Source organism: Solea senegalensis, linkage group LG3 (assembly GCF_019176455.1).
Source record: "Solea senegalensis isolate Sse05_10M linkage group LG3, IFAPA_SoseM_1, whole genome shotgun sequence".
Classification (NCBI taxonomy): Eukaryota; Metazoa; Chordata; class Actinopteri; order Pleuronectiformes; family Soleidae; genus Solea; species Solea senegalensis.
The window spans coordinates 23330416-23347499 of record NC_058023.1 but is presented as its reverse complement, the minus strand read 5'-3'; the positions used below and the strand labels follow the sequence as shown (position 1 = coordinate 23347499).

At 39.5% G+C, this 17084-nt stretch overlaps 1 protein-coding gene across 1 annotated transcript in view; it reads left to right on the top strand.

Moving 5' to 3' along the window:
* Positions 1 to 5755: 5755 nt before the first annotated feature.
* LOC122766347 (anoctamin-4-like) overlaps positions 5756 to 17084 on the top strand; it is a 42618-nt gene continuing 31289 nt past the window's right edge. The window contains exons 1-2 of the mRNA XM_044021113.1: positions 5756 to 6102; positions 9253 to 9327. Coding sequence (XP_043877048.1) covers positions 5871 to 6102; positions 9253 to 9327 — 307 coding nt within the window. The 5' untranslated portion in view covers positions 5756 to 5870. The remainder of the gene's footprint in view (positions 6103 to 9252; positions 9328 to 17084) is intronic.

Below are 17084 nucleotides of genomic sequence, written 5' to 3'. Positions count from 1 at the left end.
TTTTCTGACAAATGCAAAAGAACAAGACCTTTAATTATTTTCAACTCTGTTTAAAGGTGATGCCCTCCAAGACCAGAATGGATATGGTTTCAGCACTAGTGATCGTAACAATGACGGCTGCTCCCCCTCATTCACATCCTCACCTGACAACAAAATTTAAAATGATTGAAATATTATACTGTATGTTTGTATATTTGCCATTTGAACAAAAGAAAACAAATGCTAAACTTGAGACATTGCAACAGGAGGAAATAAGGGAGGAGGATGCTGTTCAAAATAAATGCACCGGAAACCAAACTAAAATACGAAACAGGAAGAGCACCCTGATGGCTTTCGGTAATATCTCAGGTGAATACGCCTGGGCGCACGTTTGTTTTGCACTGTGCTGCCAAGCAAATTACGCGGTGGTGAACTGAACATGCAGTTTTCAGGTGTCCGCGCCCAGGCGTCAAAGTATGAGACAAAGGATGAAAGGAGCCGTATGTTCCACACACTTAACTCAATTATCATAAATACAGTAATTAACTCTAATTTAGCTTTCAAAACAAAACAGCGTAACATGCTGTGCATCACATGTGAGGAAGAGAAGGAAAGAATAACTGTTATACATGTTAACACGTGAATGGCATTGCTAACACGTGTGTCAGCAGGACAGTATGTCAGCAGTATACGTGTGTGTGTGTGTGAGACAGAGAAGTGCGTCAACAGACCAGTGAGACAGAGAGACAGTGAGACAAGAGCTTGTGGGATTCTTTCACAAAAAAACTTAAAAAACAAATATTTATTCTGTTTTTTTATTCACGTTAGTTTTAGTTTTTAATGTATTGATTATTAATATATTATATTGCTATAATTATAGTGTCTAGGTGTATATGTAAGAATGCTGTGGTGTGTGTATGTATCTATAAATAAGCGTACTTAGGGCGTGTGTGTGTGTGAGCATATGATATTTACTATATGTGATTGTTTATTTAAGTCAAGTTATTTCATTATTATTGTCAGGGCTGTCGATGGATGTCACAATTTTTCAAAAATACTACCCCCATTCTAGTAATACAAAGCTAAATGCAAAGATTAATGACAGTGCTTCTTTTTCAACCACTAACTTATTCAGCTGGTCGGTGTTGAACCTTTCAGAAAACCATCGAGCTCGACAGGTTGTCCCTGTGTGTCCTCCTGCAGGAAAACTGCATCAGCCTCGTCTTATACAGTCCCCTGAAACTAAACAGGTTGCTCCATGTGGGAAGTTATCTGCTCAACATCGCTTTAACATAGATATAAAGCAATGGTGGACATGCAGTCCTTGTATACGCGCTCCTTTAAATCCTGGGACATTTAGGACACAAAGTGTTGTATCATGAAAGAGACGCGTGTTTCTCAGATCCTTTTATGCTGAAAACGCGAGAGCACACTCAGAGAGTACAAACCTCCACCTAAATCTAATCATTTTCCTTGGGTCATAGCCTACATCCCTAGAAAATGTCATCACAATCTGCATTTGCCGCACACAAACAAACAGGTTAGTTAAAAAACCACGATGAAGGTAATCATTCTGAAATAAAATAAAAGTTGCTTTGATAATTATGTCGGCGAGTGATCTCAATCTGCTTCTGCCAACCCTTCAATTTGTGTTCCATGTGCAATCATTCAGCTGTGGTTATTTGTATTTGTATAAACAGATTATGAAAACAAACAAACAAAAAGCAACACCTATTCAACTTCTGGGAAAGTACAGAGAACTGTAGTCGTCAGCTAACTAATGGCCGTTCTGTCCTGTCGTCAGATGGAGGGGTGTGGCAGTTACAGAGGTGTACTAGACCATGAAGATCAAACTGGCCTCAGCCTGTGAATGTTATCTTGAGATCTACACTCACTGGCCACTGTACGGCTAGATTTACTTGTTAGAAACTTAAAGCATAGACATGGTGAAGGTGAACTTACAAAGTTCACAGTGAGCATTAGAATGAGGTGATTTGAGTGAATTTGAGTTGTTGGTATTTCAGAAACATCTGCTCTACTGGGATTTAGAGAGAATACTTAAAAAAAAAGAGAAAATACAGAGTGTACAGCACTCCCCTGGTATATAATGCTTTGTTGATGCTAGAGATCAGAGAAGAATGGCCAGATAGATTCAAAATAATAGAAAGGCAAAAAGTAAGTCACTCAAAAACCCGCTAATAACAACCACAGTGTGTCGAGGACCATCTCTGAACACACAACATGTCGAACCACAACAAGTGTATCGCAGAGAATAAATGATGGAAACAGTCTGAAATAAATCAGCTCCCTGGTAGGTCAATCATTGACTGGTGGCAGTGCTTCCAGTGAACTGATGTTCTGTGCCGCCACCTACTGTTTGCTATGCTTCCTGCGGCAACAGAGACCAGACATTAAAACACACACACACACACACTATTATTCTTCTCTGCTTCACTGTTAAGTTCTTATTCAGACAATACCATGACATTTACAAAAAGAAAACTGAGGACTATTGTTCATGCAGCACACGAGCTGCAGTAGCAGGAGAATATCTATTAATGACACCAAATGAAATGTAAATAAAGCATTTACAGACTAAGAAGTCAGACAGAAGATGATTGTGTGTGATTTCTTTTGCTGTAAAGATATAAAGATCTGCCGACTCAATATTTCAGAGAAAAATACCTAAAAAAAACCATACCCAAAGTAATTGAAGAATTACTCCACAATAATTAATTCATCTGCATCTTTATCTTCTTGGTGTCTAAGGACATCGAGGGACCTCAGAGAACGTATAACCAGTGATAGAAATATTTTGTCTGCTACTATGCCTGAGTAAAATTGAGTAAACCAAAAGGAGGACATTTTTTTTTTTTCTGACAGAGGATAACACAATGCTCGCAATGATTCCATGCACACAGATGACACTGATCCCCTTCAGCAACTCCTTGACCACAAAAATACCAAATGTGATAATAATTCAGTAGCTTCTCCCCTTTCAAAGGACTACAAAAATGGCCGCACAGCGGAGGGATTTACAGTGATATAAATGATTGTTTTTCGTCTAGTCCAACATTCCAAATGAGCCCAAGAAAGATTAAAAAGCTGTTTCTAAACATTCATTTAGGACATTAGGCATTAACTTTGAACAACGGTTAAAAAAAGGGCATTTGTAGGGACCAATCAGGCTTAAAGGGTTAACTAAGTAACTGCACTTTCCACTGTATGGGACAGGAACGAATAGGCTTGAATCTTTAATCTGCCGAACACGGGTCCTGCAGAAAAGGTTGAGGAGCCATTGCACCGCTGGATCTTTTTAATCAAGTCATGGACCTTAGCCGAATCTAGAGCATTACCAAATGTCAGCTCTTGCTCAGTTTCTTTGGTCTGTGATTTATTTATTTTTCCCCCAAAGACACCATCGGCTGAGTAGAAAGTCCTTCAGTGTAGCCAAAGATACATTAGCAACTTATGTGCTCCACTGCTGCCAGAGGAGATACAGACTGATCACCATTAGTCAGAGCTTGTAAAAAGGGATTTCAGCAACTGTCCCCTCGTATTGTCTCCATTTGTCCTCGTCTGTGTATAACACGTCGTGGATGTCCCAGAGGTGAGGAAAATGAAGTTGAATCACCTTCAGCGCTACTATCAGACCGAACACACGGATAAAAGGTTAGTACAATTATCACAATTATCAGTATTACTCTTCTTCCTGTGCACATTGGGTGTAAAATAAGAGATGATGAACAAACTAAAGCCGACACACAGTTTGATTTCCTGGCAGCAAGTCGGGGCCTCGCTGAGCTGAGTCTGAGTCCACACTCTGCTTGTAAATGTAGAACAGTATTTCTGCAGGAGCTGAATTATTACCTGACAGAACTGGGCTATTTCCCTTGAGCCATAGGGACTTCCTCAACTGATGTCTCATGTCCAAATATTCAGCTCATCCAAGGCTGGAATATGCAAACAAACACACAGTTCTGCTTTTAAAATGTCTACAATGTCTGGGACATTAATGTTATGGACCTAACCTACATATTGTGTTTCCAAGTTTCTGTCATTGTTGAATTTATCAGAATGTAACATGAGCCAGTTGTGGGCTAACTGACTAGCATGATAACTTTAAAGGTCCAGTGTACAACATTTAGGAGGGTTTATTGGCAGATATTCAAAATACTCCAATAAATATTTAGTGTATAATGACTGAAATAAAAATAGAATGTTTATATGTTTTCAGGTAAGCACCTCCATTTACCACACAAACAAATAAGAGCAACATTCTGTATGTGAAGGCCACTGTCATTCCTTGACACAATTGTAAAAATGAGCTCTACGTCTCTTAAGTCTTTTGTTTGTTCTGCAGTGTCATCTTTAGACGTCATTCTTACAAACTGGACCTTTAACTTTCTGCCAGAACACATCTTAAAAAGGTATAATTCAGGTGTTTTGAAGTGTGGTTGCATGGCGTCCTAACACAGGCAGCACTGACTGTGCCGAGTGCACAGCGAGTGTGTCCCTGTCACCAAAATCCAGAATGAGACATGGGTCTACATGCATGTTAAAAGTCCAGTTTTAACATTTGTAAATACTGTCACGTAAACAGGATAGTCCGACCAAAATCTAGTTAGTCTTAATCGGACTAACATACCTAAATAATGCCATTCATGGTGCGATTATTCCGGTCTTTGCCCTGGAAGTAGAAGCGGACGTTGTATAAACTGTAGTACTGTTGCTGGAAATCATAGAGCAGCGGTGTCTTGCCATGCTCCATCTAATTTGTATCTCGATTAACATGAGCAGCAGGTACGAAACATACAGAACCACAGAGTGATCCAGCTCGACAGGAAAATGAGTCAATACGCGCTAGCTTCAAGAGAGATACAGCGCCACGATGGAAGCGGATTTTTCCTCACATATAATTGGTCATGTTGTCCAATTGCCTGTCTTAGTCAGACTATGGCTCGATTAAACTGTGCATGTAAACGTACTGTGTGCGCTCTCACTTAAACATGGCTGCCAGTGGGGACACATTTGCTGTGTGCATGCACCTGATGACTTATAATTTAGCTTACATTAAAATTAAACTTTAAACTTTTGTTGTTGATGATATTATTCCTCTGTTGTTTGGTCTTCATGAACAGAAACATGATGACAATACTTGTACGTTAGTTCCTCTGTCGAGCATAATTACACCTGACTGTGGGGACAGTTGAGTGTATACAGGGGCAAGAATGGATATATAATCCATCCCACTGCTGAAAGTTTTGAGTTTTTCCAAAGATACAATTTTACTTAATAAATCATAATCCAATCCGTTTACAGACGTCTCGCTTCACCAACACATTGTTGCTGCTGTCTCTGTTTTGATGAAAAACAAATCACTTCCTGTGTCACAAAGACAAACAAGATCTAAACACTTCTGCTGTGAAATACAGAGAGTGATATGAAGCTGATCTTTTGAAAATAATTCTAACATAAATCACATTTTAAAGTTAAGCACAACATCTTTAAGTTGGCATTGGATGATCCGTTACCATGTACTTGTTATGGCTTAGTCATCAAGACAATGCACATTTTCCACAAGAACTTCTGATCTCCGGAACCACGTGAAGCTGCCACGCCTGCAGTGTGGTGCGTAAAGACTGCAACATCACCAGCTTCCTCCACGAGCACAGAGAGGCTGACAGGGTACTGGAGCGGAGGTGAGCCGGAGTGAGCAGCAGCAGCAGCACCACCACCATCATAATGTTTGAATACACAGGAGGAGAGGGGTGGGTGGAGCTACGGATGCTGTAGGTACCAAGCACAGAAGTTGGTGCCTTCACACCGCAAAGCCATGCGTAATAATAACAGTAAGTGCGAGCGCCGGCGGTGCAGTCGTCCCGAGGAAGATGCTCGAGCATGAAGCGGCGGCAGACATGCGACTGGTCCGTCAGATGAGCTCAGGTATGAAGATCCAGGCGGCGGGTGGGGAGCCCATCGGCTGCAGCAAAGTCGGGGAGAACCACCAGGAGAACCAGGTGATCTGTTTGCAGTGTCAGGACGAGCTGGTGCGGGTTTGTCCGGGAAGTCCACGCAGTCCTCGCAGCGCCATCGCGACGCGGCTGTCCTCGGGATCGGCAGGTAATAGTCACTCAGGAAACAGCAAATAAATCATGAAGCACACAGGAACTGTGTGTGTGTGTGTGTGTGTGGTGCTGAAACTCATTTATTCTTCCAACTCTGAAACTCTGTGGTTGGACACATTCACATATCGCTTTCTGATCACTGGACTCCTTTTAAAATCACTTTCCTCGGTCAATTGTTATAATTGTTATTATTATTAATGCGATTTAATCCTCATTTAACATTAAAAACACACACTGATCCCTTCAATTTATGACAATGAAAAATGCAACCATCTTAATCCAAATTGAAGATTATAAATGAACAAGCCCTAGTCACACTGTATTTATCTCTGCTAATTTGTATGAACTGTTTTTGTGATTATTGGGTCTGTGAGTATTTTACTTGTTTATTTCAGTTGCATGTGAATGGTGTTCTCTTCACTCAAGTGTCGTGTTTGTACATTTGCATGTGGTTTAATTTTAAATACTACTATACTACAAATAATAATAATAATAGTAATTCTTTTTCACTGCTTTAAAGGTGATGTAAGGTCAGGGTGTGGGTCTACACTCGGAACACTGTTCCCTCCAAGACTTTTGAATTACACAACGTAAACAAACTAGTCTGCGAGTTTGCAGCCACCAAGACTGCACCAGAACCCTAACCAAAGGAAAATTTCATTTTAATTGTTCATTTTCACTTGAACAATGACAGGATCAAGTGAGGATATAGTATTGAAAAAAAAAAGATAAAAACACTGTTGCATCACTTGAAGCAGTGTTTCACAAAGCTTTTATATGGGGACCCACCTTTTTTAAAGACAACAAACCATAGCCACCCGATTGACAACATAATTTAGTTTGTATTGACATTTTATAGCATCTAATGTTATTTTGAATAGTAAGACCAGACATAAATTATTCACAACTTAATTTTATGTGTGTGCACATTTTAGGTAAAAGGCTGTAATAATATACTCTTGGAATAATAGAGTATCTTCCACCAAATGTAACATTTAAGTGTGCATGTTACCCTGAAGCAAATAATGGGAGTTAATTCACAGAGATAAGCAGTGGGTGGCGGAAAAAGTTAAAGTCTGGGTCATTAGGAGGTTAGGTTAAGAAGGTGCAATTTAATGACGTATTATTGATGGATGGATTATTTGGAAATTTGCTTCTTGGTCATGTTCCATTGCTGATTCTCATTGTCATAATATAAGTGACGTTTTCACTCTTCATTCTTTACTTGCACTAATTCACATTGACCTTCGTTTGAGATGCCAACGTTTCTACTTTTACTTCTAATTTTATGCAAAATGTCTGCAAGATTTCATCCTGGTATTCACATGTGCATAAAACAGGTGGATGTTAACCTATTGTATGGCTCACATTAGGACAGTGCTGTATTCATCATTGTGCAACGTTGTTCCAGTCACTTACTGGATCCTAGTTTTAAAATATTGGTGTAATATTTTGTACACAAAGCGTTGAACACACTTTAAAGTGCACTCTGATGATGAATTATGAAACAGTTGGAAGCTGTTCAGCGCGTGATACCGTTTGCTGCGTCCACTTGCTGACGCCCTGTGGCTTTTGTAACAAATGATACCTGCAGCTTTATCTCCAAACATGCGAGCAAATGCACGTCCTTCAGCTGAAAAGACTCCATGATAAATGTCCATGCTTTGCTGCTCTTACTCTTCTTTGATGCAGCTCTTGGTGTTAGATCAGGGAAAGAAAAAAAAAAAACGAAATGAAATGAGAGCTTCCGGCAAATTGCTAAATCAGCGGAAGCGTTTGTATAAGTTTTCATATAGGGGGAACAATCAGTCAGGTGGTACATGATAATATGGAGCTCGAAATTAGGCCTTTGACTTCCAGTGTCATGGTTAATGGACTTCAGCTCCTTGGTGACCTAAAGGATTCATGTTCAAATATTTCTATATTGTTTTTATTATGTATATATATTTACACCAGCTATATAGAAACTGTGAAGATTTAGGAGCCAGTGTTGATTTGTAGCGAGTCCATTTGCTGTTGTTTCAATGACTTTTGGAAAAAAACGGACACTTCAGTTTGAATTGAGGCTGTGACAACTGCCGACGTAACTCTCAATAGTTACCTCAAAGCAGCACAAAGCACAAAAAACACCTTTTGGCTCATTGAGGAGCCACAGTTCCCGTTCAGTCTCACTGCTTTCATTAAGACAGGTTCCTGTAAACATACAAAGGTAGCACCGAGCAGGTCAATATACTGTATATAGTAGTTGAATATATAGCAGCTATATACAGCCAGATACTGGAGGTCACCATGAGGTATACAAAAGTCATGAGCTAAATAAAAAGCAAATATTCTATGTACATATCGATTAAATAGTCACATACAGTAACTACTGTCTGTGGATTGGCAAACATACAACATAGCCATAGACCTTCAAAAATCGAAAATCACTGATGGCTCTTTTCCTCTGGAGTCTTTAAGAGTTATTAAGGGCTCATTCCCATTTCACTGCCAGCATTGTGAATGTCATTATCGGTGTCCTACCACAGTGGATGATTTTTGTTCCCGCTTCATATAAATTGTTCGACTGAGCTGCCAGAGTTGTGGATTTTATTCCCCCAACTGTGTCAAGGTCAAGGGATTTCTCCCCGTGTAGTTCGATGGAACAGGACTCTAACGTTGCAGGATTAGTTTCAGTCCTGTAACGCTGCAGGGTCGCAGGTTTCCACCGGCGCTCTGCAACAGAACTGTACTCACTGGCTGAGTGGACACATTTCAACTGTCAGATACATGATACTGTGGGACCCTGCCTTATTCATCTATAATATCAGCAGTAGGTGATGAATAAACTGTATGAACTGCCTTATAATTATATATAAATATGTATATAATATGTAACTTCACATCACAAAAAAAAAAAAAACTCTGTTTGGTTTACAGATGTTAAATAATTACAAACTGCCAGCTTTAAAACACATCAATTTCCTCAAAAAGAAAAGTCTCTGACTGGACTTCTTGCAAAAGTAGTCAGTATTGGCTTCATCCAAGATGGTGCCCAAGTGCTTACAGCAGTTGCACCATCAACAGCAGTGGATCCCTACGTTGTGCTGAATTAAATTCCTTTTTTTTTTAACTCAACCGTGTGTGATCTCTGCTCCCATCACAGACCGCGAGCCCAGCAGTAGCAGCTACAATGTCTCTTCAGGAACCTTCTACAGCTGCGTCAGTCAAATCACTATTGGTGAGTACACTCGGTTCCAGAGCCTTGCTTATTTAAATATTGTTGAATATCTTGAGCGTATAATTGTATACCGTGAAATCCACATCCAGTGCATTCCACTTAGTTAGTGCGAGCCATTGCTTGGGCCATTCACTCTCACAGTTCATTCTTTTGTCTTGTTTATTATAACATTTTCTCACATCATGGCACCCTACTTTACACTTAAAATGTTTTTGAATCTGCATTTGAAGTGAACCCAAAGCAGGACATGTACATTTTATACTTAAGTATTCGTATATTTCTCAGAAGTCAAAGTCATTAAAATCACCATGTGTAGTTTGTTTTACTAATATCGTGCAACTCTAGTCTCAATAAAGACAAGGACAGTGTGACAGGTGAAGCCAGATTGTTTCCATCGCCCCCTGGTGGCTGGTTGCAGTGCATGTCAGTAACTTCTTCCTCCATGTTAGCTGATGGAGCAAGTCTCATGAAATGTAAATACTGTGTAACACACACACACACATTCAGGTACTCCTGTTTATTTTTTAATCAATCACATGTTGTGCTTACAAACATAGCAATGACAACTGCTAACTAAGGATGTAGCTCTGTACCACATGTTCTTATCCCATACCGACATCACGACCTTGAGGATCTACACACTCACACACAATTGTTTCATACCAAGCTGTTCACACATTCGTGCTCATGCCTTTATCACCTTGCCATAATCAGCCATTGTAAAAACATAAACACATATTCTGTCCCTATAAAGTTAGAACTAAACAGCCCACAAATTTAAGATCATGGATTTTTACATTTTCTTTTTTCCTATATATCCAACTTGTGATTTTGACCCATTACCGTGTGTCATATCAGCTCATTAATTACCTATTAATATTGTGTTTTACAATATTACAGTTATATACTATAATCATTATGGAAATGTCTAATGAGGGGAACAGCAAACCACATCAGATTCTCTCTCACACACACACACACACACACACACACTGCATTGACTACAGCCTAAAGAAAGCCTTATCCCTAACCTTAATGATAACCAATCAAAGCCTAAACCTAACCTAACCATAATTTAAATCTTTGCTCTAAAATGAACCAGGTCCTCAGACAGGGCCAGTCCTGACGAGGTGTTTATTGCAAAGAAAGAAAAATAAAAGTGTACCAGTACAGTGTACCTTTTTATGAGGTAAATGCGTGTACAGAGCTTACACTGCTGTGCAGTCTGCAGCTGTAAAAACGATAAGCTTTGTGACAGCTGGCCCGGGAAGGAGGGGACTATGAAGCGAAGATTTGCTAAGCAGTAAGAAAATTAAAGATTTCCCCTGACATGCAACTTTATTTGAATACCAAGGCTTTTTAGACAGAAAGTAACGCATTGGTTGACGGAGCTGTCTGAAATAACTTTCCTGTCCGTCACAGAACCGCACCCTTGTTCCATTGGAGGGGTTTTTTTCTCCAGTGTCTATCACAGCAGTGCCTGGTTAGAGTGGGAGAATGAGCTGCTGTGACAGTGAAGAGTTTGGGTTCAGCTCAGGCTGTGCTGCTGCATGCAGGTGTTCCTCTCTCCTCCCTAAGGTTAAAAACAAACTAATGAAGTGCTGAAGGAGAGTTTTGGACAGTTGGGATTCGTCCTCTTGGTTTAACAAAGGGAAAAATCTATAGTCATGGCCATGCACTCCGAGGTCAAAAGTAGTTAGAGTGCTGTCTGAGTGCAGCCTTTGTTGGACAACAGTCGGCATCACAGTCTGTTTTGGAAAAGTTCTGAACGATCAGTCATTCGTGACGTCCACCATCTTTATTGTTATTCTCTATAAAATAAGAGTGTTAAATAAGATTATATATATAAATAAGCATTTATTGTACAGTTCACTACCATATGTCATACTGCGTCGAGGTTAAGAGACACCCTAAATAAAACAAATATAGAACCAATACTGGACTAATGAAACCATGGAATGTGTTCACTGATGTGTACATGGAGTTTTTACATTTTGTGACAAAAATATGGCATTTCATTATTTCAGTCAGCGGTGTCCAAACATTACATACATACTGTTTTATAATAATTGAATTTTATCATCTTTGAATGGCAATGTAACCAATTCTAAGCAATGCAGGAGTGGAAAAACAATGTCTTTCACATCTGGAGGCAAATAATCTGACATAATGTCAGATGAGTGCATGTATCTGTGTCTGTCACAGGACAGGTGGGTTTTGAAACTGGGATTCTGGATTTAAAACCGACCCACGGGCCAAACTTTGGCCATGTCTGATATAAGTCCTGCAAATATCGACCTTGTTTTCAATGATCAAAGAGTCTTAAGAAACTTATTGACATCACAGCAAACTGCAAGTCTTATTATCATATTTAAAACACACAACAAAAAATAAAAATATGCTAAAAAGGTATAGCCAGTATGTGAAAGAAAAAAAAAAAGGGACGATCTAATTTCTTCTTGCCTATCAGCTAACATACAGTGTATACATCACACCCGTATATCTGGAACAGATTAAGATCAACCAGTATATCACTGCACATGCCCCATTTGTCAGCAGTAATGAAAACGGTGTTTGTGTATTTCCCAGGGAGGGTATATATATATATATATATATATATATATATATATATATATATATATATATATATATATATATATATATATATATATATACATACATATACATATATATATATATATATATATATACACACATTTATCACACATCAGGATAAAAAGCACTCAAGTTGTCTGCCGTAAATAAACATTTTGCTGTAGTTGTGAACGGGAGAAGAAATGGTAATATTTGATGTGGGTCTAACTCAAGTGCCTCAAGGAGAGTATAGCCTGCATCTTTTTTTTACGATTTATAATTAGCTCATTCAAGGTTCATATTTTTGTTCACCTATACTTAAAAGCACAACACTCGAGAGGACAGGTATGTGACCGACAGCATGTGCCTTCCAAAAAGTGCCTGGTTGCAGGAGACGTCATGATGCTGGTCAAAGTGTGAATGTCGAGGCTTCAAAAATGCCGGTTTGTTTTCAACGGGGAGGGGTATGAGGGTATGGGGGTATGGGGCGGGGGTATGACCGGAGAAGCACAATGTGTGGTCATTTTCCTGACACTAACCTTGTTTTGTGCTGAAGTGCATTTCAGGCATGACCTTCTTCAAGGTGGTGGTCACAGTGGTCACAGTGTGTCAGATGTTCAAGGATGGTTCTCATGAAAGGCTGCAGAGCAAAGTGGAATAGAGTCCTGTTTTATTTAACTCATCCTCCAGCATTGTCACTTGTATTAAATATTTTATAGTTTAAATTGAGTAAATTAAACTGCATTGATTCTGCATCATTATTGTTATTAGCATATGACCAGAGTATGGTGTGATGGTAAGGAAAATAGGAGGAAGTGAGGAGGCAAAGGATGGAGAGGAGGAAGATTCTGAAAATACAACCAATTAGCTTAGCATGAAAACTGGCAGCACATGAATCAGCTCGTCTACATTTAGCCAAATATCTAGTGTCTTATTTGTTGTGCACTTACTGATATATACAAACATATACATGGCAGTTAGGCTCTAGTGAGGGACTCAGTGTGATCAGCCCATTGAAATTGAAGCTAAACATAAAAAGGTTGTCTGGGCTGTGAAGACACATTTTTTTCCATCACTGATTTTCTTCCTCACTTGACCTTGAAACAGCAAGATGCTGCTTTTTTTTGTTGTTGTTGTAAAGAATACTTGTGCTGAGTGAAGCATTTCAAAGCATGCACTTATGCATGCCAAGCACAAAACAAACACATAGGCTGGGGACGCACTACAAGATTTGTAGTTGTTAGCCACGATTCACAGTTGGACAGAGTCTAATTCAGTCAGCACTACTTAGGGACGGTCGGTCGGCATGGCGACTTGGCACAGAAATCTGTTAGTGTGTGAGGGTAAAAGGGCCCGATCAGACTTCAGTCACAGTCGAATCAAATTGAATTGTTTGAGCCAATTCTGGACGCAATTGGGTTGTGCGACACAGGAAGTGGCACCAAAAGATTGCGGTAATAGAGGTTTGTTTAGCCTTTAACCCTTCATGTTATCATCCTGTTTCCTGTCCCTTCATACCATCCACTGTGATGACTGTTGACTTTCAAACTGAAACTGGCTCACTCTCACAGTCCCTGTGCAGTGCTCTCTGTGGCCCAGATACCTGCACCTGCGCTCACTTGTTTTCTTACGCTTCCTCCTGAGAGCCTAAGGAGGTGAAGGTTCTACAGATCTGGGACTCTCTCACCTCAGAGAGACACGTGGGCACAATTTTCTGATGACTATGCATTGATATCGCTTAGAACACCCTTCGCGTGAAAAGGCTTTGCGCCGGTACTTTTGGAGGACGTTCGGATGAATTCCAGGTGTAGATTACAACCTCTGTCCCTCCCTGCATTTCATGTCGTGTTGAGGATTGTCGGCTCACGAGTAGTTATCAATGTGGTGTAAAAAAGCACAACAAACACACATGCATACATGACATGGACCAACTTCAAATGAGCAAGTGTCAATAAAATGTTTTCCCCCCAAAACAAATCTTTGACTAACCCTTCTGTGAGCCTTTGACATGTGTACTTCTCATCACCTTAACTCCTAGACCATTTGTGATATCTAGAAAATTAAAAAAACTATGGACAGGCGATCTGTTCAGGGTGTACCACGCCTTTCACCCGCGTGACCCTCATGTGGAGGATAAAGCGGTAGAAGATGGATGGATGGATACCGGAAAGCAGAGAACTAGAGCCCTCAGGACTTCCGCGTCCAATCACAGATAAGATTCGCCAGCGCGCCACACATTTGTGACGTCAGCTTATTCCTAAACGGTTGAATAACTGCCAGATATCGAAAGTGAAAGTGATCTTGGGAAACATTCACTCATTGAACATTTCTTGACAACACTACAGCCATAAAATCAAAATAAATCCAGGCAGCCTCATTATCGTGAAGGTCATAAGAGGGTTGAACAACAAAAAAACTGAGCAAAGCAAAGCAGGAGGGGGTGGCGTGAAGTCAAACGCAAACAGAAAAATACCTTAGAGATGAAACTCTTCTTCTTTGGTGTTTTATGACAGCTGGCATCCATGTAGTTGCATTACAGGCACCCTCGGGTCCTCTTTCTTCTTATGTTATGGTCGTCTTAAATCCTTTCATAAAGTCCAGTCATGGCCAGATATGAGAATATCACTTTCCTTCCCTGTGCGCTTTGTCACCACAGGTGATTTAAAGGGGAAATTCCAACACAGGTGAAACTAATAAGACACAGGTGAAACACATTAGGGTGTGTCAGGCAATCATGAGTGGAGACAGGACAGGAAGTCCAACTTAAAGAAGAAATACTACAAAATAAAACAGGAAACAAGGAACAGGAAACCACCAAAGAACTATAACAGAACAACAGAAAGTCCAAAAACTTTATTTATTCATTTAACCTTTATTTTACTATAAAGTCACACTAAGATGTATTAAGATTTTTATTTACATTTAGGCATCAGTAGCGACCTGAAAGTCCTAAAAGTGTATCAAGAAGAACGGCTCTGTTAAAGTTGTAATGTGTGAGCAACAAGAACCAAACTTTCTCAATCAAACTGAGAGTGATGGGGAGTTTATAATGTTACCTATTTCTGTGCACCAGTTATGATTTATTTGATTGTGACAGTTATAGGCTTATTATAAATAAGCCTATAACTAATTACTTGTTTACTTAAGCTTATTTTTGTTAAACCCAATAAATAGTATAGTCTGTAGTCTGTAATGAAGAAAGCCTCATGAAGGACTTGTAAGGAATGAATGAGCTGTTGATGTGTTTTAATGTAGAAGATTGAGGGTAACATTAAGCTGAAATTCTGAAATGTTAAATGAAACATTTAATTTAATTTAATTTAATTTAATTTAATTTAATTTAATTTAATTTAATTTAATTTAATTTAATTTAATTTAATTTAATTTAATTTAAATCCTACTCACTGTACCTTTAAAAGCAAAATCCATGCTGCTATTATCAAATGTACTCCATGAGTACATTTTGTCCACCAAAGACATTTCCCTTTCCTCTCATTTCAACAGAGCTGTTGGACTTTTCTCCCTATAAAAAAGTGTCATACTAGACAAATTCCCTGAGGGGAAATAATGACCTGAGTGCTCTAGTTTTTGCAGCTGCAGCTGACACGAGCACAAACATTATCACGGGGACACCCAGGGACAGCCTGACGCGGTTGCCCTTCTTGTTGTGGGAAAAAAAAGCAAAAGAAAAAAACTATTTCTTCTTTTTTAGTGAAATCAGATCTGTAAACCTGCTGAGATGGGATGTAGCTCGGGATTCAGAAGAAGAACCTCTTCCCCTCCTCCTCAGCGGTGCGTTGTGATGCTCAGAGACAGCCGGGCGTTCCCTCCACTCTGCTATTGATCAGACTGCGTTCGTTCTTTGCTGATGTACCTCCGAAATCTGCTGGGCTTTGTGTTTCACAGGAAGTGAGTGTGTGCGTGATGAGGGGTGTCCCACTTGCCCAGGTGTTTTACGTAACACGTAGCACAGGAAATCCATCTTATATTTGGTGTTCTGTACGTTGTGCAACCAAGCACAACACAAAACTTATGCTGTGACTTCCACACGTGTGTCTCCAAAGGTTCCAAATTATGTATGTAGGGCTGAGTAAGCAGGAAAATACACACAGTACACAGCATGTTCTCAGTGAGCATTATATACATTATATATATATATATACATATATATATATATATATATATATATACATATATATATATACACACGTACAGCTTATTAATACTTGCTTTAATCTCTTGGTGTATCTCTGTGTAGGTGTATTAAGCCCCTTTAACACTAAGCGTATGTATCGCAGACGTCACGTTGCATTTTAAAACCAATATGTGGTTATTACGGTAATTTCACTCGTGCTGTTACAGGAAGCCCGGAAATCAGTGCCTTTGTCACCAGAGAGGAGAGAGTTGGGAACACGCCGGTCCATAGTTTCCATTATTTGGCCAAATGTTATTGTAAATATGTTTTGTACTGTTCAAAGTTCAAATTGCACATGCAACATCTGGTGTTTCGAGTACAACTACAGTGTATTTTGTACAGTATTTTGACATGAAGTAAATTGTAAATAACTCCCAGATATTGAACGTTATTATGGAGAAATCGGCAAAAGCACGTAGTTACAGGACATGTTCTGGTCCTTTTATGGTTAAATTAAGCACAACATTGTGAGGGTTAGGTGTTAAGGGGTTAATACTGCTCATGTTAACTACAGTGCAGTAACTAAACACAACGTTCTGGCTACATTCTACAGTACATTATAGTTTAACGCAAGTCAATGAATGAATACACTGGGTAATTCACTGCCATGAAACAGAGAGAGACGTGAAATCGAAGGTTGGGGTGGTGATGAGCTGGTTCAGCAGCGTGTGTGTGTGTGTGTGTGTGTGTGTGTGTGTGTGGATCCTCATGGAGCAAAGAGAGCAGCAGACACTGGTCACTCTACCAGTGTCTGACCATAGTCGAGGCAAACCTCCACCTGACAATTATTCTTCAATCACATTTATACACATTTAAAAACATGAACGTTTGTCCATTATGACGTAACAGGAGTGTTATTTAGTTGGGTTTCTTGCAGTCTTGTATGAAGCACCTAAATGGGATACTTGAGTAAAAGTTCACGTATCTAACCAGAAAATGACTTTGGTAGAAGTTGAAGTCCCTTTTT